The 25,314-nt window shown below is 28.2% G+C and overlaps 1 protein-coding gene across 1 annotated transcript in view; it reads right to left on the reverse strand.

Moving 5' to 3' along the window:
- LOC101896128 (protein sevenless) overlaps positions 1–25,314 on the reverse strand; it is a 48,422-nt gene that overhangs the window by 17,210 nt on the left and 5,898 nt on the right. The window contains exon 3 of the mRNA XM_059122446.1: positions 7,236–7,310. Within this exon, the coding sequence (XP_058978429.1) occupies positions 7,236–7,310 (75 nt within the window). The remainder of the gene's footprint in view (positions 1–7,235; positions 7,311–25,314) is intronic.

Consider the following 25,314-nt stretch of genomic DNA (forward strand, 5'->3'; position numbering starts at 1 on the left):
AAAATTACTATCGATCACTTTTCTCTACAGAAAAGTTGTTATCGATAACTTTTATATAAAAAACGTTGTTATCGATAATTTTGCTCTATTCAAATGTTGTTATCGATGGTTTACCTACATGGGAAAGGTGTTATCGATACATTTTCCATATTTGAGAAGTTGTTATCGATAACTTTGATATAAATTTTGTTATCGATGGTTTATCTACATACAAAGGGTGCTATCGATGCATTTTAAATATTTGAAAATTTTCTGTCGATCAATTTTCTCTACAGAAAAGTTGTTATCGATAACTTTTTTATATGAAAAAATTGTTATCGTTCATTTTTCTCTGTAGAAATGTTGTTATCGACGGTTTACCTCCGGGGGAAAGGTGTTCTTGATATATTTCTGTACACAAAAGCTGTTTCCTACATGAAAAGCTTCTATCGATCACCATTCTCTACTGAAAAGATGTTATCGAAAAACGTTATTCATAAAAACGTTGTTATCGATTAATGTTAATATTCTCTACAGAAAAGTTGTTATCGATAACTTTTATGTAAAAAAAACCTTGTTATCGATAATTTTGTTCCATTCAAATGTTGTTATAGATGGTTTGCCAACATAAAAATGTGTTATCGATACATTTTCCATATTTAACAGAAAGGTTGTTATCGATAACTGGTAAATATAAAAACGTTGTTATCGATAATTTTCTTCAATATAAATGTTGTTATCGATGGTTTGCCAACATAAAAAGGGTGTTATCGATACATTTTAAATTGAATTGAAAATTTACTGTCGATCAATTTTCTCTACAGAAAAGTTCTTATCGATAACTTTTACATAAAAAACCTTGTTAACGATAATTTTGCTCTATTCAAATGTTGTTATCGATGGTTTACCTGCATCAAAAAAGTGTTATCGATACATTTTCCATATGTGAGAAATTGTTATCGATAACTTTCCTACTTTCAACTAACTTTCACTTTTCCCTACAGAAAGGTGATTAGCGATAACTTTTATGTAAAAACACGTTGTTATCGATAATTATGCTCTATTGAAATGTTGTTATCGATACAATTTCTATATTTAAGATGTTGTTATTGATAACTTTCCTACATAAAAATTTACTATCGATCACTTTTCGCTACAGCGAATTATTATCGATAAATTTGAAATATAAAAACGTTTTTATCGATAATTTCACTCTTTACAAATGTTTTTATCGATAACTTTCCTACATAAAAATTTACTATCGATCACTTTTCGCTAAAGATAAATTATTATCGATAAATTTGAAATATAAAAACGTTTTTATCGATAATTTCGCTCTCTCAAATGCTGCTATCGATAACTTTCCTACATTAAAAGCTTCTGTCAATCAATGTTCTCTACAGAAAAGTGGTTGTCGATAACATTCAAATATAAAAACATTGTTATCGTCGGAAAGGGTCTATAAAAATTATTATCGAAAGTTCTTCATTTTAAAATATCGTTATCGATAGCTTTTGTATTTAGAGAAAAGTTATTATCGACAACTTTGCTCTTTAGAAAAGTTGTTATCGATAACTTTTCTATGTGTTAAAAATTTTTTTATCGGCAACTATTTTTATAGTTTTGGTCGGGTCAGGCTTAATCCATTTATTGTTGTTTTTATAAAAAAAAAACAACGTTTGTTTATTAGTGGAGAACGAGTGGAGTTTTTCAAAAATATTTTTCGTTGAAAATATTCGTATTTTATTTTTTGTGAACTAGGATTATTATCGATAACTATTTTATGAACTAATTTCCTCTGGCGAATATGTATCTCACCACTGTTGCCAACATGTCTTAATCCGACATTCAATTATACGCTTGTTTAATTGTTTTTTTTTTCACAACCCACTGGCTCGAATATTTTACAGCACCCTCTCTCTCTCTTTCACACACACACACACACTTACTTCATTTGTTGCACACCAAATATTTTGGTATTGAAACTTCTTTTTCTTCTTCTTTGTCTGCTGCAGGCCCCTTTGTCGTCTTCTTCTTTCCTGTCAATGTCAGGTTCTCATGGTAAAAGACAAGAGTTAACAAGACCACATTATGGCTATTAAATTGCAATATCAAGCCACCTTTGTCGTTGCTTTTGCTGTAGTTGTTGGTGTCATTTGCTGTTTCGGATCCGATGAGAATGTTACGACTCCTTTTTTTACTTTTCATACCTTTTTGGTTATTTTCATTGTCTCGGCGATGACGTCGTCAAGGTGTCTGGTTTTTAAGCCAAATGTGAGTGAGTGAGTGAGTGTGTGTGTGTGTTGTGTTCTCATAACTACATTTGCCGGTTGATTCATGCATTCATTCATTCATTCCCTGTCTCAAATTGTCTCAAATTTCAGATGTAACAAAATGTCCTTGTACAAGTTTCGTGCGTGTGAGAGTGTATGTGTGTGTGCCCTCCACACATAAACTAACTTTGGTAAATGAGAACTTTGATTTCTCACAAGAAATGTGACAAAACTCAAAGAAGTGTAACAACAAGAGCTCAGGGTCACAAACTATGCATGGAAAAGATGAACGTTAATGACAATGGCATTGTCGAGTAATTGAAACAAAACATTCTCAGATGTTCACTGAGCCGTGCTTCGATGTGAGTGGCGTTCAAAAAAAAAAACATTTGAATTTAGGATATGAAATGTTGTAATCGGCAACTATTATCTATGTAAAATGGGTGATCGGTGAGTTTTAGCCAAGGAAAAATTGTTATCTGCAACTGTTCTCCAAAGAAAACTTCTTATCATTATAGATCATTTATCGAAACGTTGTTATCGACAATCTCTGCTCCCTTCGAAAAAGTGGTTTTCAAATTTTTTTTTTTAGAAAAAAAAATTGTTGATCTATTTTCTTTAGAACTATTTTGTGTTTGATAACATTTCCTAAAAAATAGTTAGAAAAATTTTAATCGATAATTTGTTTAGAAAAATAATGTTATCGCTAAAAGTTTTCCATAGAAAAATTGTTATCGGAAACGATTAAAAAAAAAAAATATTGTCATCTTTAATTTGTATTTAGAAAAGGTTGTTATCGGTAACTTTACTTGAAAAAACTGTTATTATCGACCACATTTCTTTGGAAAAATATTGTTTTCGAACACTTTTGTTATTGCAAAATGGTCAGGCTTAATCCCTTTATTGTTGTTTTGTATAAAAACAACGTTTGTTTATTAGTGGAGAACGATGGTAATGTTTATTTAGAAAAATATTGTCGAAATATTAGTCGATAGCTTTTCTTTAAAAAAATTGTTATCGATAAATTTTCTTCAGAAAAGTGTTGTTATCGATAACTTTTCTTAAGAAAAAAGTTGCTACGAAAAATGTATTTCAAGAAAAAATGAGTTATCTATACCTTTTTTGCAGAAAAGAGTTGTTATCGACAATTTTTTCTTAAGAAAAAAATTGTTATCGATAAGTTTCCTTTAGAAAATAGAAAAGTTTTCTTTAAAAAAAGGTGTTATCGAAAACTAATAAGTATAAATATATTTTCTTTTGAAAAAGTTGTTATCGACCACTTGTATGAAAAAAAAATGCTTATGTCGATAACTTTTTTTTGGAAACAATATCTTATCGATAAAATATTGACTATATCGACTACTTTTCTTAAAAGTATAAAGTTATGGATCACTTTTCTTTAGAAAAAAGTGGTTATCGAAAACTTTTCTTTGGAAAAATAATATTATCGATAACTTTACTTTGGCAAAATGTTGTTATCGACCACATTTCTATAGAAAAATATTGTTATCACACATTTTTGTTGTTGCAAAATGGTCAGGCTTAATCCCTTTATTGTTGTTCTTATAAAAACATGTTTATGTGCAATGTTTAGTTAGAAAAGTATTGTCGAAATATTAGTGGACAGCTTTTCTTAGAAAAAGAGTTGTTATCGATAAATTTTCTTTCGAAAAAAATTGTTATCGATAAATTTTCTTTAGAAAAGTGTTGTTATCGAAAAATGTTCTTTAAGAGGAAGGAGTTATCTATAACTTTTTTCCAGAAAAGAGTTGTTATCGATAATTTTTTCTTAACAAAAAAATTGTTATCGATAACTTTCCATCAGAAACTAGAAATGTTTTCTTCAAAAAAGGTGTAATCGACAACTTTTCTTTATCTATAACTTTTTTCCAGAAAAGAGTTGTTATCGATAATTTTTTCTTAACAAAAAAATTGTTATCGATAACTTTCCATCAGAAACTAGAAATGTTTTCTTCAAAAAAAGGTGTAATCGACAACTTTTCTTTAGAAAATTGATATCGACCACTTTTATGTAAAAAAATGCTTATATCGATAACTTTTTTTGGAAACAATATCTTATCGATAAAATATTGACTATATCGACTACTTTTTTTAAAAGTATTAAGTTATGGATCACTTTTCTTTAGGAAAAAGTGGTTATCGAAAACTTTTCTTTGGAAAAATAATATTATCGATAACTTTCCTTTAGCAAAATGTTGTTATCGACCACAATTCTATAGAAAAATATTGTTATCGAACACTTATCTTTAGAAAAACATTGTCCAAATATTAGTCGATAGCTTTTCTTTAGAAAAAGTTATTATCGATAAATTTTCTTTGGAAAAGTGTTGTTATCGATAGCTTTACATAAGAAAAAAGTGGCAATCGAAAAATGTACTTTTAGAAAAAAGAGATATCTATAACATTTCTCAAGAAAAAAATTATTATCGATAATTTTTTCTTAAGAAAAAAAATGTTATCGATAACTTTCCTTTAGGAAATAGAAACGTTTTCTTCAAAAATATGTGCTATCGACAACTTTTCTTTAGAAAATGTTGTTTTCGATAACATTTCTTAAAACCGCGTAAAAAACCGCTTATATCGATAACTTTTTTCTATAAACAATATATTATCGATAAATTTTCTTTAGAAAAATATTTTTGTCGACCACTTTCCAGAAATTGTTATTGAACACTTTTCTTTAAAAAAAACTTATTATCGACAACTTTTTTTGTAAAAAAAAGTTTTTATCGATAACATTTCTTTACGAAAAAAATTCTTATCGATAGCTTTTCTTTAGAAAATAGATGTTATGAAACATTCTTTTAAAAAACATGAATTATCGATAAATTCTCTCTAGAAAAAAATGTGGAAAAAAATTGTTATCAACAACTTTTCTTTAGATGTCATATATTATCGATAACTTTTCTTTAAAAACATTTTTTTCGATAACTTTTCTTTAGAAACAAATTGTTATCGACAAATCTTATGTAAAAAAAAACATTGTTATCGTTCATTTTCCTTAACAAGAAAATTGTTATCGATAAATTTTCTTTAAAAAAGAGTTTTTATCGATAAGATTCCTAAAGAAGAAAAACTATTATCGATAATTTTTCAATAGAAAAATAATTGGTATTAATAATATTCTGTAGAAAAAAATTGTGATCGATAACTTTCTTTAGAAAAAATATGCTATCGAAAAGATTTCATTGTAAAAAGTTGTTATCGATAACTTTTATCTAGAAAAAAATTGCTATTGATTACTTTTGGGCTGGGAAAAAAAATGTTATCGATAACTTTTCTTCAAACAATATTGTAATTTTTAATTTTTATTTAGAACAAGTTGTTATCGGTGACATTTTAGTAGACGAGAATTGAAATCGATAAGTTTTCCTTAACAAAATATCGATAACAATATTATTCTTCACAGAAAAGTTGCTTTCAATTACTTTTCTTTAGAAAAACAATTGTTATCGCTTTTCTTTAGAAAAATAAAATATTCTTTAGAAAAATAAAGTTATCGATAACTTTTTTTAAAATTTATTGTAATCCATCACTTCTCTTAAAAACTAAGGATATCTTATCGATTACTTTACATCTTATCGATGTTAATATCTTATCGATAACTTTCTTTTGAAAATAGTTGTTAGCGATAACTTTTCTTTAGAAACAATATTGTATTGATAATTTTTCTTTAGAGAAAAGTAGTTATCGATAATTTTTCGCTAGAAAAATAATGTTATCGAAAACTTCTATTTGGATCTATATTGTAATCGATTACTATAGCTATTGATCACTTTTCTTTAGAGAATAGAATTAGTCGATAACTTTTCTTAAAAACCAGATTCTTTTCAATAACTTTCTTTAGAAAAAGCCTGATATCGATAAATTTTCTTTAGAAATAGTTGTTACCGACGATTTTTTCTAAGAAGCAAATCGTTATCAATAACTTTTCCGATAACTTTTCTTTAGAAAACAGTCGTTATCGACATTTTTTTAGTAAAGAGTTGTCATCCATAACTTTTCTTCAGAAAAAAGTTGTTATCGATAACCTTTATTTTCATAAATATTGTTTTCGACTGCTTTTTCAGAAAAATATTTTTATCGATAACATTTGTTGTCGATAGCTTTTATATTAAAACGTTGTTATAGAAAAGTTTTCTTTAAAAACTATATTTTATCGATAATTTTTCTTCAGAGAAATAATGTTATCGATAACTTTTCATTAAAAAAATATTTAACCCACCATTTTTTTAAGTTATTATCGATAACTTTCCTTTGCAAAAGTGATGTTATCGATAATTATTTTTGGAAAAATAATATTATCGATAACCCTTCTTTAAAAAAAATACTCTTATCGATAAAAATTTGTTATAAAAAACTTTTCGTTAAAAACAAATATTTTTATCGACCAATTTTCCCTAATTATCGATCGCTTTTCTTGAGACAAAAGTTGTTATCGACAATTTTTCTTAAGAGACACATTGTTATCGGTATATTTTCCTAAAGAAAAAGCTTATATTGATAGCACTTTTTTGAAAAATAAATTTTTTTTATCGATTACTTTCCTTTAAAATCAAATTGTTATCGATAAATTTCCATTGAATAATTGTTATCTATAAATTTTCTTTACAAAAAATTTGTATCGGTAAATTTTCTTCAGAAAAACTTTCTTATCGATAACCCTTGTTAAGAGAAAAATTGTTATCGAAAACTTTTCTTAAGAAAAAATTTCGTATCGAAATTAATATCGTAGTTTTCGATAATTACTCTAAAAAATTTTTTATTGATAACATTTTTTGTTATACAGTCTTGTTATCGCTTGATGTTGTTGTCTATATTTTTTCTTTATGAAAAAAACTGTTATCGATAACTTTTCTATCAGGAATATTTGTTATCGACCATATTTCTGTCAATTTTTTTTTTTTTTGACTTTTCTATTATTTTTGTATGAGTTCTTACCACATTCCGTTTACAACTTACCCTCTGTCGATAACATTCTGTGCGATTATCTCCCATGGAACATTTCACACCGAATTCATTTACGAATCGTGTTTCCTGTAAAAAGAAAATCAAATAATTTATTTTTAATTTTTATTTATTCATTCAGTCAATTTTTTTCTCTACTAAATTATAATGAGCTGGTTAATTAATGTTACACAAGTTGCATTAATTTTTAATAATAATAACTGCTTGGGTTGTTGTGGTTGTTGTTCGATATTCAAGCCATAAAATTAAAAAAAAAATGAAAATTAACATAAATTTCGAGACGTGTTGGGCTAATAAACTTCCTGGTGATGCTGTATTAATGTCAGGTAATTGAATATGCCACTCTCTCACTTATCGGTCTGTGCGGTTGAGAAGGGCAGGGAATAACAATTTAAATATAATTGGGGAAATCCAAATGAGATTATGACGGTTCGTCTTGAGTGGGGAAGGGGCCAAAATAAGAGTCAGAGAGAGGGGTTCTCTTTAATCATAGAATTTTTGGTTACATTTCCATTCAACAATGCATTGAAAATTAAAAAAAAAAATAATTTTTTCAAAAAATATCTATTTCGATAATTTTTCTAGTCCTATGGCACACACACATAAATGTACATACGCACATATCTACCTAATTACAAATCTTTCCCTTCCCAGCTGTCACGGCACATTTTCCATTGTCTTTATTCATTCCTCTCATCCAGTTTCTCCATCGCTCGCACATCACATTTATCAAATTTGTCATTTTAACAATCAAGATTATTGTCATTAGACGTCATGCCGAGCAATGGCAAATCCACAACTGTAACCGATATCTCATCCATCTGCCATTCAAAAGCCAAGATACAATCATTATTTTTTTCTAGGCGAGCCGGGCCATAAAAGCAATTGTCTGTAATGTGCGTAGGGATGGACTGTGGGCGCGAAAAGATTTTATGAAAAAAAAATTTAAAGAAAAAAGTTATCGATAACTTTTGAAATATTTGTTATCAATAAACTTCATCTAAGGAAAAACTGTTATCGATAAATTTCTATATTCGATAAATAAATTTCATCTAAGGAAAAAAGTTATCGATAACTTTTGTATATGTAAAATTTTTTATCGATAAATTTTCTTTAAGGAAAATTTGTTATCGATAACTTATCTTTATGAAAAATTTGTCGTGGACAAATTTTCCTTATGAAAAATTTGTTATCGATACATTTTTTTGGGGAAAAAATATTATCGATAAATTTTTTATATGAAAAAACTTTTATCGATAAATTTTCTTTGAGGAAAATTGCTATCGATAACTTTTCTATACAAAAAATTTTTTATTGATAAATGTTCTCTTAGGAAAAAAATTATCGATGGATTTTCTAACGAAAAAAGTAGTCGATAAATTTTCCCTACGGAAAATGTGTCATCGATAAATTTTGTGTAAGGGAAAAATGTTATCAATGAATTTTCTATATAAAAAATTTGATATCGATAACTTTTCTCTAATGAAAAAATGTTATCGATAACTTTTCTTTTTGAAAAATTTGTTATCGCTAAATTTTCTCTAAGTTACAAAAGTTATCGAAAATTTTCTATGTTAAAATTTTGTTATCGATAGGTTTTCTCTGTGGAAAAAGTGTTAACGATAACTTTTCTATATGAAAAATTTGTTAACGATAAATTTTGTCTAAGTTATCGATGAAGAGTTATCGATGATTTTTCTATATGAAAAATTTGTTATCGATAAATTTTCTCTACGAAAAAAAACATTTTGTCGATGATGTTTTCAAAGAAAAAGTGTTATCGATAACATTTCTATATGAAAATATTGTTATCGATACTTTTTTGCATAAAAAATTTGTAATCGATAAATTTTCTCCCAGAGGAAAAAAGTTATCGAAAGCTTTTCTGTATAAAAAACTGAGTTATCGAAAAATCTTCTCTAAGAAAAAAATATTATCGATAGCTTTTCTATATGAAAAGTTTGTTGTCAATAAATTTTCTCTAAGGAAAGAATGTTATCGATAACCTTTATATATGAAAAATTTGCTATCGATAAATTTTTGAAAAATGTACAATCGTTAAGAAAATAAAGTTATCGATGAATTTTTTTCTGAGTTAAAGTTATCGATGAATTTTTTTTTATAAGAATTTTGTAATCGATAACTTTTCCATATAAAAAAAATTGTTATCGATAAATTTTCTCTAAGGATTACTTTTCTTTATGACGTAATTGTTATCGATAAAATTTTTTGTAAGGAAAAAACGTTATCGATAACTTTTTCATATGAAAAATTTGTCATCGATAACTTTTCTGTATGAAAAATTTGTTATCGATTAATTTTCTTTACAAAAAAATTGTTATCGATAAATTTTTTATAAAAAAATTTGTTGTCGATATATTTTTTTTGAGGAAAAAATGTTATCGATAACATTTCTATATAAAAAATTTGTTATCGATAAGCTCTCTCTAAGAAAATAAATTTATCAATGAATTTTCTATATAAAAATTTGTTATCGATGAATTTTCTCTGAGGAAAAAATGTTATCGATAACTTTTTTATGTGAAAAATTTGTTATTGATAAATTTTTAAAAAAATGTGCAATCGATAAATTTTCTCTAAGAAGAAAAATGTTTTTCATAACTTTTATATATGAAAAACATGTTATCGATAAATTTTCTGTAGGGAAAAAAGTTATCGATAACTTTTCTATATGAAATCGATAAATTATTTTTAAGGATTCTTTTTTCTTTTTAAACATATTATCGATAACTTTTCTATATAAAAAAATTATTATCAATACATTTTCTCTAAGGAAAAAAATATCGATGAAAAAACATGTTGTCGATAATTTTTCTAAATGAAATAATTATTATCGATAAATTTTCTCTAGGAAAGAAATGTAATCGATAACTTTTCTATACAAAAAATGTGTTATCGATAAATTTTCTCTGAGGAAAAAATGTTATCGATAATTATGAAACATTTTTTGTTGTAATCGATTACTTTTCTGAATGAAAATATTATTATCGGTAAATTTTCTATAAGGAAAAAATTATATCGATAACTTTATAAAGCATTTATTGTCGATAAATCTTTCTTTGAAGAAAAAGTGTTGTCGATGATGTTTCGGTATGAAATATTTGTTGTTGATCATTTTTTTTTCTAAGGAAAAACTTGTTATCGATAAATTTTCTCTAAGAAAATAAAGTTATCGATGAATTTTCTTTATAAAAATTATGTTATCGATAATTTTTCTCTTAGAAAAAAAGTTATCGATAACTTTTCTATATGAAAAGTTTGTTATTGATAATTTTTTTTTTGTAAGGAAGAATTTGTTATCGATAAATTTTCTCTGAGGAAAAACTAACAAATTTTTTATTAATAAATTTTCTCTAAGAAAAGAATGTTATCGATAACTTTTCTACATGAAAAGTTTGTTATTGATAAATTGACTCTATGGTAAAAATGTTATCGATAACTTTTCTATATGAAACATGTATTATCGATAAATTTTCTTTAATGAAAAAGATAAAAACAAGATTATCGATCATTTTTCTCTGTGAAATATTTGTTATCGATTAATTTTCTCTAAGGAAAAAATGTTATCGATAACTTTTCTACATAAAGAACTTGTCATCGATAATTTTTTTCTAAGGAAAACATGTTGTCGATGACTTTTTTATATGCAAAATTTGCTATGGATAAATTGTCTCGAAGGAAAAAATGTTATCGATAATTTTTCTATATGAAAAATTTGTTATCGATTAATTTTCTCTGGGGAAAAAATGTTATCGATAATTATGAAATATTTTTTGTTGTTATCGATAACTTCTCTATATGAAAATTTTATAATCGGTAAATTTTTTAAAAAAAAATTGTTATCGATAAATTTTCTTTGAGGAAAAATTTTGTCGATAACATTTCTATATGAAAAATTTATTATCGATAATTTTATATATGAAAAATATTTTATGGATAAATTTTCTCTAAGAGAAAAATGTTATCGATAGTTTTATCGATAATTTTTTTATATTAAAAAAATGTGTTATCGATAAATTTTCTATATAAAAACTTAGTTATCGATCATTTTTTCTATAGAAAAGTTTTTATCGGTAATTTTTTCCATTAAAAATTGTTATCGATAACTTTTCTCTGCTGAATAGTGGTTATCAATTACTTTTCCCTGCAGAAAAGTGGTTATCGACAACATTTGTCAACTGAATATATATTTTCGATAATTTCCGTAATAGGAATCCCAATCGAAAATGGAATGCTTCACTGTACCAATTATTTTTATCGGATTTTTCTCGTAATTTTGTTGTTCAATTTCTCCTAATATACCTTATTAGCATACAACGCACACACACGCACAAGATGTGTAATAATTGACGAACTACTTGTGGACACACATACATCTGCACATATGTGGTGAATTACTAGCAAATGACATATTTTTGTAAATGCGACCTCATGACATACATACGTTCATAGAATCTACATATGCCCTTGTATGCTATATATATGTGTGTGTGTGAGAGGAGGCCCATTAAAACAACAACAAAATGACTATTTCGTGTTCCTTTTTCTCGTTTTGTTTTTTTTTTTTTTTTTTTTGTTATTAAATCTTCAATTTCATTAAATGCCGCAATCATCATAAACAATATTTCATTTTTATGTGATTATGTTTAGGCTCATTAAGGGAGTGAGAAAGAGTGTGCGAGAGGAAGTGAGGGGGAGAGGAATAACATTTGTTTGAATAATTCCAGAAATGACGTATGAAATCAACACTAATCAACGGCAATTTATGGTGGTTTGGAAGAATGTCAGGCTCCGGGGCTTGAAGACAACAATTACATTGCCAATTAAAAAGGCATTCCTGTTTCGCAGCTTGCCCTTCCTGAAAACCCCCCCCCCCCCCCCCAAATGTAAACGCCCCCGTAAATAAGTATATCTCCACAGCATTTGTATATTTTTTTTTTTATTTTGAAAATTCTCGTTAATCTGCATACATATTTCATGGCCTGGAATTCGAATACAATTTGAGCAATCCTAATATCGGTTAATGGAATTAGCACACGCTGACAGACTGATGACAACGATATGCTGTTATCATAAATATTTCAGAGCTGTGTGTGTCTCCTGTCATTTACATACAACAAACAAGGATGGATGGATGGATGGCGGGCGGGCGGGCGGGCTGACTGACTTGCTGGTTGCTTGGCTAAAGTGTCAAATTGTGATGTCAGCTGTTGAAATTTTAATCTAAAATTACACTCGACGAAAAAAACACAGCGTTTATATAAATATACAATATAGCCTTATCGAAAACTAATATCGAAAATTAATATTTGTTATCGATACATTTTCTTAGTAGCCATCTTATAATCGATAACGTGTCTTCACACTTCGACAATTTTTCATTAAAGAACATTTATTGTCGACAAAATTTCCTTAAAGCAACGTTGTTATCGACAAAATTTTCTTAAAAAAATGCTGTTATCGGAAACTTTTCTTGACAGAAATATTGTTATCGATAACCTTTCTTTACGGAGAATATGTAAACGATAACATTTCATTACAAAAAATGTGTTATTGGTAATTTTTTTTGGTGGAAAAGTTGTTATCGACATTTATTTTTGTATTGAAAATCAGTTATCGATAACTTTTCTTTATAGATTATATGTTATCAATGATATATGTTATCAATGATTCTCTTTACAGAAAAGCTATTATCGATCGATTTTTTTGACAGTGCAGTTGTTATCGATAACTTTTCTATACACCCAATTTGTTATCGATAGCTTTTTTTTAAGAAAAGATGTTATCGACAAAATTTTTTGAAATAACTACGGTAATCGAAATCTTTTCGTTACCGAAAAGTTGTTATCGATAACTTATCGATAGATTTTCTTAACAGAAAAGTTATTATCGAAATTTATCGATAATTGAATTGAATTGAAAATCAGTTATCGATAACTTTTTCTTACAGAAAAGCTGTTATCGTAAGTTTTACTTTACAGAACAACTGCTATCATTAACTTTTTTTCGCAATGAAGTCATTATCGAAATTTATTAATAAGTTTTTATCACGGAAAAGCGGTTATCGGTTTCTTTTCTTCATAGAAAAGTTGTTATCGATAAATTTTCTTTATTGAAAAGTTGTTATCGAAAATTTTTTTTTTACTTTTTTTTGTGCGGAAAAAGTTTTTAACGATATTTATTTTTTTATAGAAATGTTGTTATCGATTTCTTTTCTTTATAGCTCATCTGTTATCGATAGTTTTTCTTTGTAGAAACATTGTCATCAATAACTGTTTTCACAAAAAAGTTCTTATCGAAATCTATTCGTAAGATTTGTGTGTAGAAATTTAGTTATCGATAACTTTTCTTTACAGAAAAGTCGTTATTGATAACTTATCTTTAAGGAAAATTTGTTTTTGTTAACTTTTGTTTACAGACAAACTGTTATCTGTATCTTTTCTTTATAGATAAGTTGCTATAGAAATCTTTTCTTTATTGAAAAGTTGTTATCGATAACATTTCTTCACAGAAAATATCTTATCGAGAGATCTTGTTAACAGAAAAGCTGTTATCGGACTCATTTCTTTACAGAAAAGTTGTTATCGACAACTTTCCTTCACAGAAAAGTTGTTATCTATATTTATCGCAAATCATTTGTATTGAAAAGCAATAATCTATGACTTTTCTTGACACATGTCAAAAATTTATTATCGATCAATTTTCTTCACAGATACGTTATTATCGACATTGATTGATAACTTTTCTTTAGAGCAAAGTGGTTATCGGTAGCTTTCTTTTATACAAAAGTTGTTATCGACAAAATTTCCTGAAATAAGTACTGTTATCGAACTCTTTTCTTTATGGAAAAACTCTTATAGATAGTTTTCCTTTACAGAAAAGTTGTTATCGATATTTATCGCTAACCATCTGTATTGAAAAGCAGTAATCTATGACTTTTCTGCACAGAAAGTTGTTATCGATATTTATTGATAACCTGTTTATATTGAAAAGCGGTATTCGATAAATTTTCTTTACAACAAGGATTTTATCGAAAGCTATCCTATCCTCAGCTATAAAAATGGTTATCAACGACATTTTTGAAGTAAATGCTGTTATCGAAATCTCTTCTCCATAGAAGAGCTGTTATTGACTGTTTTTTTATTACACAAAAGTTTTTATCGATAACTTTTCTTCGCAGAAAAATTGTTATCGACATTTATCGACAACCTTTTTGCATTGAAAATCAATCAAAATATCGATAACTTTTCTTCACAGAAAAATTGTTATCGACCTTTATCGATATCTTTTTATATTGAAAATCAGTAATCGATAACTTTCTTCACAATGACGTCGTTATCGACGTCCATTAATAATTTTTTGTATAAAAAATCAGTTATCGAAACCTTTTCTTTATAGAAAAGTTATTATCGACAGTTTTTCTTTATAGAAAAGTTATTATCGAAAACTTTTCTTCACAGAAAAGTTGCTATCGACATTTATCGATAAACTTTTTGCATTAAAAAGCAGTAACCGAAAACTTTTCTTCACATAAGATTTGTTATCGATAACTTTTAAGTACAGGAAATTTGTTATCGATAACCTTTCTTTACGGCAAACTTTTATATAAAGTGTTTTTTATATAAAAGTTATCACCTGCAAAATTTCGTGACATAAATACTGTTATCGAAATCTTTTCTCTATTGAAAAGTTGTTATCGACACTTTTCCTGTATAGAAAATTTGTTATCGATAACTTTTCTTTACAGAGAAGATGTTATCGATTGTTTTTTACAAAAAAATTCCTATCGATAACTTTGCTTTTCCTTAAAGTTGTTATCGCCAGATTTTTGTGTGGAAAAATTATTATCGATATTAATTTTTTAAGGAAAATCTTCTTATCGATATTTATTTTTTAATGAAAATGTTGTTATCGATAATTTTTTCTTCATAGAAATGTTGTTATCGATAACTTTGCCCCATGAAAATTCAATTGTCGACAGTTTTCTTTGCAAAAAAAAAAGTTGTTATCGACAGTTTTCCTTGGGAAATAAGTTTTTATCGATAATTTTTCTTCATAGAAATGTTGTTATCGATAACTTTTCCCTATGAAAATGTACTTGTCGACAGTTTTTTTGCAAAAAAAAGTTGTTATCGATAGTTTTCCTTGGTAAATAAGTTGTTATCTATAACTTTTCTTTTTTTATCGATTACTTTTTTTAACTAAAAAGCTTTGATCCTTAAAGTTTTTATCGACAGATTTTTGTATTGAAAAATGATTATCGATATTTATTTTTTAAAGAAAATTTTCTTATCGATATTTATTTTTAATGGAAATGTTGTTTTCGATAATTTTTTCTTCATAGAACTGTTGTTATCGACGACTTTTCCCTATGAAAATGTACTTGTCGATAGTTTTCTTTGCAAAAAAAAATGTTATCGACAGTTTTCCATGGGAAATAAGTTGTTATCGATAATTTTTCTTCATATAACTGTTGTTATCGATAACTTTTCTTTATAAAAATGTACTTTCCGATAGTTTTTTTGCAAAAATAAAAGTTGTTATCGATATTTTTCCTTGGGAAATAAGTTGTTATCGATTACTTTTCTTTTTCTTATAGATTACCTTTTTTAACTAAAAAGCTTTGATCCTTAAAGTTTTTATCGACAGATTTTTGTATTGAAAAATGATTATCGATATTTATTTTTTAAAGAAAATCTTCTTATCGATATTTATTTTTAATGGAAATGTTGTTATCGATAATTTTTTCTTCATAGAACTGTTGTTATCGATAACTTTTCCTTATGAAAATGTACTTGTCGGCAGTTTTCTTTGGAAAAAAAAGTTGTAATCGATAGTTTTCCTTGAGAAATAAGTTGTTATCGATAATTTTTCTTCATAGAACTGTTGTTATCGATAACTTTTCCTTATGAAAATGTACTTGTCGACAGTTTTTTTGCAAAAAAAAAAGTTGTTATCGACAGTTTTCCTTTTAACTAAAAAGCTTTGATCGTGAAATTTTCTTTATGAAAATGTAGTAACCTGCTTCTTTTTATATTTTTCGATAGGCATACCCTTTATTGCCGTAGCTTTTCAAATTCTTCGCATCTTTTCGAGTGACAAGACAATTGCCGCATGAAAACACACTGCGCCACGATAGTGGCATATCACATTTATTATGCTGCTAATAATCCATTACGTACTAAATAGCTGATAGGTGCCCTCTTCCAGAACCTGCAAGAATCTGGAATTTTTACAATTTTTTCCGATATCATGAAGGAAAAATCGTTTATCGTAGCGAAAAATATTACATTCTTGCAGTTCCGGAACAGATGAAAAGCGGGGAGATTTTTTTTCAAATTAAAAATAATTTTCCTGCCACTTTGTTTACTGGGTTATTCCACATTTTTTAATTGATTACGATGTTATCGTAGCGAAAAATGTTACATTCTTGCAGTTCTGGAACAGTTGAAAAGCGGGGATATATTTTTTTCAAATGAAAATTTTTTTTCCTGTCACTTTGTTTACTGGGTTATTCCACATTTCTTAATTGATTGCGATGTTCATGCCATGATTGTTACGTGGGCTTTTGGAGAATTTAATAAATTATTGTTGTAGAATGAAACCATGAATGGCAAAATTAATAGCCTAGGAGGGGGTCTGTTAAAAACAGGGAAAGACCTATGATATTTGAAGAAACTTTTGAAACCCCTTAACGAGTACTGCTTCAGTTTTCTGTAAAATATTGAACCATTTGTAAACTTTATGTATTTCATATCGCTGTTATGGCAATTTTTCCCTAGGCCACCTCTGCCAGGCTGTCTGTCCATTTCTAAGCTACAATTAAAAAATTATCAACACCACATCCCTACCCTACCCACCATCACCAATAGCCTCTATTATCAAGTGACTAGGAAAAAATGGCAAACAATTTAAGTTGTTATCGAATAGCCAATGTTGAATACGATACCGAGTATTTATTCTGGAATCGCCTTACCCACCACAATGGCATCAATGGGACAATAGCACCAGGCAAATATTGTTCCATAAAACCAGAGCTGGAAGGAAAAACAAAAAAAAAACTCGCTTGCATTCAAGGGAGCAGAGAAGAGCGAAAGGGAGACACACGATGCGAACATAAAAAGTGAAATGCAATCGCAAATAAAAAATAAAAAAAAAAACGCAACCCAGAAGTGAAACAAAAAACCCTACAATGCATTCTTTTTTCCTCCTGCAATCCTCGTGTTTGCTTTGAGCAAACAAATGGAGCATTTTTCTAACCTTCAGCATTTCCATTCACAGAAAAATAGAAAAGGAATATCACCGCAGAGAGAGAGAGAAAAAAAGAAAAATCTGGTGACTTTTTTTCCATTTCAAATCATTTGAAAACAACGACAACGACAACAACTCATCAACGTCATCAACAACATCATCGCCGTCATCAACGGCTGCATTCTAGACCTATTTTTGTTGCTGCATTGTGTTGTCGATATGCCTGACAAAGTTTGTCAGTTTGTTCGTTCGTTCGTTTTTTCTCTCTCTCTCTCTCTCTCCTTCACTTCTGAATGACAAGTGTGTAAATAAAGACATTTGGCTGTTGTTTGTTCACAACTGAACTATTATGCCACCTAAATTGAATTACAATGGTGCTTAAATGAATGACACCACCATCGAATAAAAAAAGGCAAAGCGAAAAATTAAAAAAAAAATCAACGCAAAAATGAAATGATTTGCTGATGAGATTAACAAATTAAAAGCCAGTGCAATTTTCCATAAAAAAATGTTATCGATAATCGATTTTTATTAGTTAAATTTTAAGGCAAACAACTTTCCTAAAAAGAAAAAGTACCGATAATAAATGTTCCCAAAAAAAAAATTATCGATAACAAATTTTCACAAAAAAAAATTTATCGATAATGACTTTTCCCAAAATAAAATTTATCGATAATGACTTTTTCCAAAATATAATTTATCGATAACGACTTTTCCCAAAATAACATTTATCGATAAGGACATTTTCCAAAATAAAATTTATCGATAACGACTTTTCCCAAAATAAAATTTATCGATAACGACTTTTCCCAAAATAAAATTTATCGATAATGCCTTTTCCCAAAATAAAATTTATCGATAACTACTTTTCCCACAATAAAATTTATCGATAACAACTTTTCCCAAAAATTTCTCTAACAAGAAAATTTTTTCGATGACAAGTTTTTTATGGCCAGCTCTTGTACTCAAATTAATGTTGTCGATAACAACATTCATATGGAGAATACTTTTCGATAATAACATTTTTATGAAGAAAACTTAACGACAACTATTTTCCCAGCATTTCTGCAAAGAAAAGTTGTCGACAACAATTCCTCTTCAAAAAAAAATTACCGATAACAAATTTTCCATGGAGAAATTTTTATCGATAACAACTTTTTTTTAGAAAACAAACTTATCGATAACGTATTTTGTAAAACGAAAATTTATCGATAACTACTTTTTTCAATGTGAAAATTTATCGATAATTAATTTAGAATAGAAAAAGGGTTACCGATAATCTATTTTCCATGGAGAACTATTATCGATAATAAGTTTCAAATCGATAACAAGCTTTCAGAATTTCAGGAATAATTACCGATAATTCTGAATGAAGAAATTTCATCGATAACAACTTTTGTTAAAGAAAACTTATCGATAACAAATTTTGTAAAACGAAGATTTATTGATAACAAATTTTCCAATGAGAAAATTAATCGATAATTATTTTTTCATAGAACAATGTTAACGATTATTTATTTTCTATGGAGAACTGTTATCGATAACAAATGTCAAATAGAGAAATATAATCCCTAAAACTTTAGGGTGGGAACAAAGGAACAGATATCCAGTCTTCTTTGGAGAAATGTTATCGATAACAACCTTTCTTTAAAGAAATTTTATCGATTGTAACTTTATCGATAGAAACATTTCCTTATAAAAGGATTATCGATAAAAACTCATTTATGAATGAATTTTAAAGAACACAGCTGTACTATAAAAACTTTAATCGTTAGCAATGTTATCGATAACATCTCTACTATAATAAATGTAATCGATAGCTACGAAGAATTTTTATCGATAACATATCTTCTATTTTTAAAATTTATCGATAACAAATTTTCCATTGAAAAGTGTTATCGATAACCACATTCCCATGGGAATATACTATCGATAACAACTTTTTTTTATAAATGAATGATATCGATAACAACTTTTCTATTGAAAAATGGTATAGATAACAACTTTCTCATGGAAAAATGTTATCGACTTATCGTAATTTTTATCCTATGGAAAAATGTTATCGATAAAAATTTTTATAGATATATTTTATTGAAAACAACTTTCTTATGCAAATATGTAATCGATAACAACTTTAAAATGGAAAATTCTTATCGACAACAACTTTTCTATAAATAAATATTATCGATAACAACTTTTCTACAGACAAATATTATCGATAAAAACTTTCCTATGGAAAATTGTTATCGACAACTTCCCTATGGTAAAATGTTATAGATAAAAACTTTCCTATGGAAAGAAAAATCGAACCGATTACAATTTGTCTATAAAAAAAATCGTACCGATAATAATGTTTCCATAGAAAAATGTTACCGATAACAATGTTTCTATAGAAAAATGTTACCGATAACAATGTTTCTATAGAAAAATGTTACCGATAACAATTTTTCTCTAGAAAAATGTTGCCGATAACAATTTTTCTATAGAAAAATGTTGCCGATAACAATTTTTCTATAGAAAAATGTTGCCGATAACAATTTTTCTATAGAAAAATGTTTCCGATAACAATTTTTCTCTAGAAAAATCCTACCGATAACAGTTTTTCTATAGAAAAATCCTACCGATAACAGTTTTTCTATAGAAAAATCCTACCGATAACAGTTTTTCTATAGAAAAATCCTACCGATAACAGTTTTTCTATAGAAAAATCCTATCGATAACAGTTTTTCTATAGAAAAATGTTACCGATAACAGTTTTTCTATAGAAAAATGTTACCGATAACAGTTTTTCTATAGAAAAATGTTACCGATAACAGTTTTTCTATAGAAAAATGTTACCGATAACAATTTTTCTATAGAAAAATGATACCGATAACAATTTTTCTATAGAAAAATCGTACCGATAACAATTTTTCTATAGAAAAATCGTACCGATAACAATTTTTCTATAGAAAAATCGTACCGATAACAAGTTTTCTATAGAAAAATCGTACCGATAACAAGTTTTCTATAGAAAAATCGTACCGATAACAAATTTTCTATAGACAAATCGTACCGATAACAATTTTCTATAGAAAAATCGTACCGATAACAATTTTTCTATAGAAAAATCGTACCGATAACAATTTTTCTATAGAAAAATCGTACCGATAACAATTTTTCTATAGAAAAATCGTACCGATAACAATTTTTCTATAGAAAAATCGTACCGATAACAATTTTTCTATAGAAAAATGTTACCGATAACAATTTTTCTATAGAAAAATGTTACCGATAACAATTTTTCTATAGAAAAATGTTACCGATAACAATTTTTCTATAGAAAAATGTTACCGATAACAATTTTTCTATAGAAAAATGTTACCGATAACAATTTTTCTATAGAAAAATGTTACCGATAACAATTTTTCTATAGAAAAATCTTATCGATTACACCTTTATCAATTTTTATTTGGAGCAATGTTTTCGATAAAGCTTTCCATAACACATCCCTATTAAACAGATGTTGCCGTGACGTCAATGACACACTTCCCTATCCTGGTTGCCTCAATTTGTTGCACAAAGAAAACAATTTGTTCTATTCTTACGTTGTTGTTGTTCTCCGCAGTCGCCAAGTGCGAGATTTATGACTGCCTATTCAGTTATTGTTGTTGTCGTTATTCAGCCACAAAAGAATGTAGCCAGAAGTGCATCTCAAAAAAAAAAAAAGATAAAATTAAATGGAAATTTCTAAAACTGATTAACGCAGCCGACAAAACCTGACATGCTCTTAATTTCTTTAACCTTAACATTTTTCAGCGTTTGCTGCACTTTTCCGCCGATAGAATAGCACAAAAACGCACGCACCCCCGTCCGAGTTAATGGCATGGAAAACGCTTAGAAGCGTTTATATGAGGCGGCTGTCAATGGCGGAAAGGTGTTGACATTTCAATTGGACCAATTGGACGACGAACAACGAGAATTGAAGTGGAAAGTACAAAATGGCACAACATTTGTTTTGTTGCCGCAACTCTTGTCTACTCTTGTCACTCTCGATCTACATCTCTCTGTCTCCCGCGCTCTTCATGGGGCAGAGAGCACACGTCAAAGTATAGTTTTGTTAAAACGTGTATTTGTGGAGTTTTTGTGTTTATTTTTGAATTTTTTTGGCAATGTCAAATATCGAAAACATAAACAGACAAAAACAATAAACATAAACAGCGATTTTGTGACAGTCTCTTTAAATTCTTCTCGCATTTGACAAATTATTTTTTTTTCAATTATAGTTTTTATTTATCTTGTGTTGGAAACGTAACAATACATTTTGGCTCACGTAAACACGTTTGGGCGCTGTCATAACTGACCTTAGAAAATATTCGAATAATAGCGGGAAGTGGGTGGTAATTAAAAAGAAATACAAATAATAAATAAAAGAAAGAACTGTTATCGGTAGGATTTTTCTATAGGACAATTTTATGGGTAAAATTTTTGTTTAAAAAAATTGTTATCGGTACGATTTTTCCATAGAAAAATTGTTATCGGTACGATTTTTCTATAGAAAAATTGTTATCGGTACGATTTTTCTATAGAAAAATTGTTATCGGTACGATTTTTCTATAGAAAAATTGTTATCGGTACGATTTTTCTTCAGAAAAATTGATATCGGTACGATTTTTCTATAGAAAAATTGATATCGGTACGATTTTTCTAAAGAAAAATTGTTATCGGTTCGATTTTTCCTATAGAAAAACTGTTATCGGTAAGATTTTTCTATAGAAAAACTGTTATCGGTAAGATTTTTCTATAGAAAAACTGTTATCGGTAAGATTTTTCTATAGAAAAACTGTTATCGATACGATTTTTCTATAGAAAAACTGTTATCGATACGATTTTTCTATAGAAAAATTGTTATCGGTAACATTTTTCTATAGAAAAATTGTTATCGGTAACATTTTTCTATAGAAAAATTGTTATCGGTAACATTTTTCCATAGAAAAATTGTTATCGGTACGATTTTTCCACTGAAAAATTGTTATCGGTACGATTTTTCCATAGAAAAATTGTTATCGGTACGATTTTTCCATAGAAAAATTGTTATCGGTACGATTTTTCCATAGAAAAATTGTTATCGGTACGATTTTTCCATAGAAAAATTGTTATCGGTACGATTTTTCCATAGAAAAATTGTTATCAGTACGATTTTTCCATAGAAAAATTGTTATCGGTACGATTTTTCCATAGAAAAATTGTTATCGGTACGATTTTTCCATAGAAAAATTGCTATCGGTAACATTTTTCCATAGGAAAATTGTTATCGGTAACATTTTTCCATAGGAAAATTGTTATCGGTAACATTTTTCCATAGGAAAATTGTTATCGGTAACATTTTTCCATAGGAAAATTGTTATCAGTAAAATTTTTCCATAGGAAAATTGTTATCGGTAACATTTTTCCATAGGAAAATTTTTATCGGTAACATTTTTCCATAGGAAAATTGTTATAGGTAATATTTTTCCATAGGAAAATTGTTATCGGTAACATTTTTCCATAGGAAAATTGTTATCGGTAACATTTCGGTAAGATTTTTCTATAGAAAAACTGTTATCGGTAAGATTTTTCTATAGAAAAATTGTTATCGGATTGTTATCGGTACGATTTTTCTATAGAAAAATTGTTATCTGAAAAATTGTCGTACCGATAAAAATTTTTCTATAGGAAAAATGTTACAGATAACAATTTTTCTATAGGAAAAATGCTACAGATAACAATTTTTCTATGGAAAAATCGTACCGATAAAAATTTTTCTATGGAAAAATCGTACCGATAACAATTTTTCTATAGAAAAATCGTACCGATAACAATTTTTCTATAGAAAAATCGTACCGATAACAATTTTTCTATAGAAAAATCGTACCGATAACAAATTTTCTATAGAAAAATCGTACCGATAGAAAAAACTGTTATCGGTAAGATTTTTCTATAGAAAAACTGTTATCGGTAAGATTTTTCTATAGAAAAATTGTTATCGGATTGTTATCGGTACGATTTTTCTATAGAAAAATTGTTATCTGAAAAATTGTTATCTATAGAAAAATTGTTATCGGTACGATTTTTCTATAGAAAAATTGTTATCGGTACGATTTTTCTATAGAAAAATTTTTATCGGTACGATTTTTCTATAGAAAAATTGTTATCGGTACGATTTTTCTATAGAAAATTTGTTGTCGTTACGATTTTTCTATAGAAAATTTGTTGTCGTTACGATTTTTCTATAGAAAATTTGTTGTCGTTACGATTTTTCTATAGAAAAATTGTTATCGGTACGATTTTTCCATAGAAAAATTGTTATCGGTACGATTTTTTATAGAAAAATTGTTATCTGTAACATTTTTCCTATAGAAAAATTGTTATCTGTAACTTTTTTCCTATAGAAAAATTGTTATCTGTAACATTTTTCCTATTTTCTATATTTTTTATACCCTCAGCCATATGGCTACAGAGGGTATATATCATTTGATACGGCCAAAACGTGCCTAGTCGAAATAACGGTTTTAGACCCTAGGTCTCTTTGGACCAAATCCGTTTCAGAACATTTCGAGTCGATCTAGCGATGTCCGTCCGTCCGTCCGTCCGTCCGTCTGTCTGTCTGTCTGTCTGTCTGGCTGGCTGGTGCGCACGATAACTCTCGAAGGGAGTATCCAATTTGGTCCAAACTTGGTACATCGTAATATTTTTGTCAAACTTAGATCGAGTTCGGAGATGGGCAATATCGGTCCACTCCTTCTGGTACCTCCCCCACAAAAGTTCGAAATTTTCAAAAAATTTAATTTTTGCACAGAAAGAGAAATTATAGTCCAATTTTGCTCCAACTTTGCAAATCTTAATATTTGAGTCAGTGTGAGGTCGGGTGTGAAAATGGAAAATATCGGCCCACTCCATCAAGTACCTCCCCCACAAATGGTAAAAATTTTGAATAATTACAACTCTCATAAAATGTGATGTAAGTGTCCGATTGTCTTAAAATTTTACACATCCCAATATTTATATTAACCCAAGGTCTGGTGTTAAGATGGAATATATCGGTCCACTCTTTCTGGTACCTCCCCCACAAAAGGTCGAAATTTTCAAACAAAAAAAAAATATATTTTTTTTTGCACAGAAAGAGAAAGAATAATTCGATTATTCTGCTACCTTGCAAATCCTAATATTTGCATCATTGCTAGGTCTGGTGCGAAAATGGAGAATATCGGTCCACTCCTTCTGGTACCTCCCCCACAAAGGGTCAAAACTTTAAATAATCACAACTCTCATAAAATGTGATGTAAGAGTCTGATTGTCTTGAAATTTCACACATCCCAATATTTATATTAACCCAAGGTCTGGTGTTAAGATGGAATATACCGGTCCACTCCTTCTGGTACCTCCCCCACAAAAGGTCGAAATTTGCAAAAAAATATATTTTTTGCACAAAAAGAGAAAGGATAATCCGATTTTGCTCTCACTTTGCAAATCCTAATATTTGCATCATTGCTAGGTCTGGTGCGAAAATGGAGAATATCGGTCCACTCCTTCTGGTACCTCCCCCACAAAGGGTCAAAACTTTAAATAATCACAACTCTCATAAAATGTGATGTAAGAGTCTGATTGTCTTGAAATTTCACACATCCCAATATTTATATTAACCCAAGATCTGATGTTAAGATGGAATATACCGGTCCACTCCTTCTGGTACCTCCCCCACAAAAGGTCGAAATTTGCAAAAAAAATATATTTTTTGCACAAAAAGAGAAAGGATAATCCGATTTTGCTCTCACTTTGCAAA

The sequence above is a fragment of the Musca domestica genome, unplaced genomic scaffold (genome assembly GCF_030504385.1).
Source record: "Musca domestica strain aabys unplaced genomic scaffold, Musca_domestica.polishedcontigs.V.1.1 20, whole genome shotgun sequence".
Classification (NCBI taxonomy): Eukaryota; Metazoa; Arthropoda; class Insecta; order Diptera; family Muscidae; genus Musca; species Musca domestica.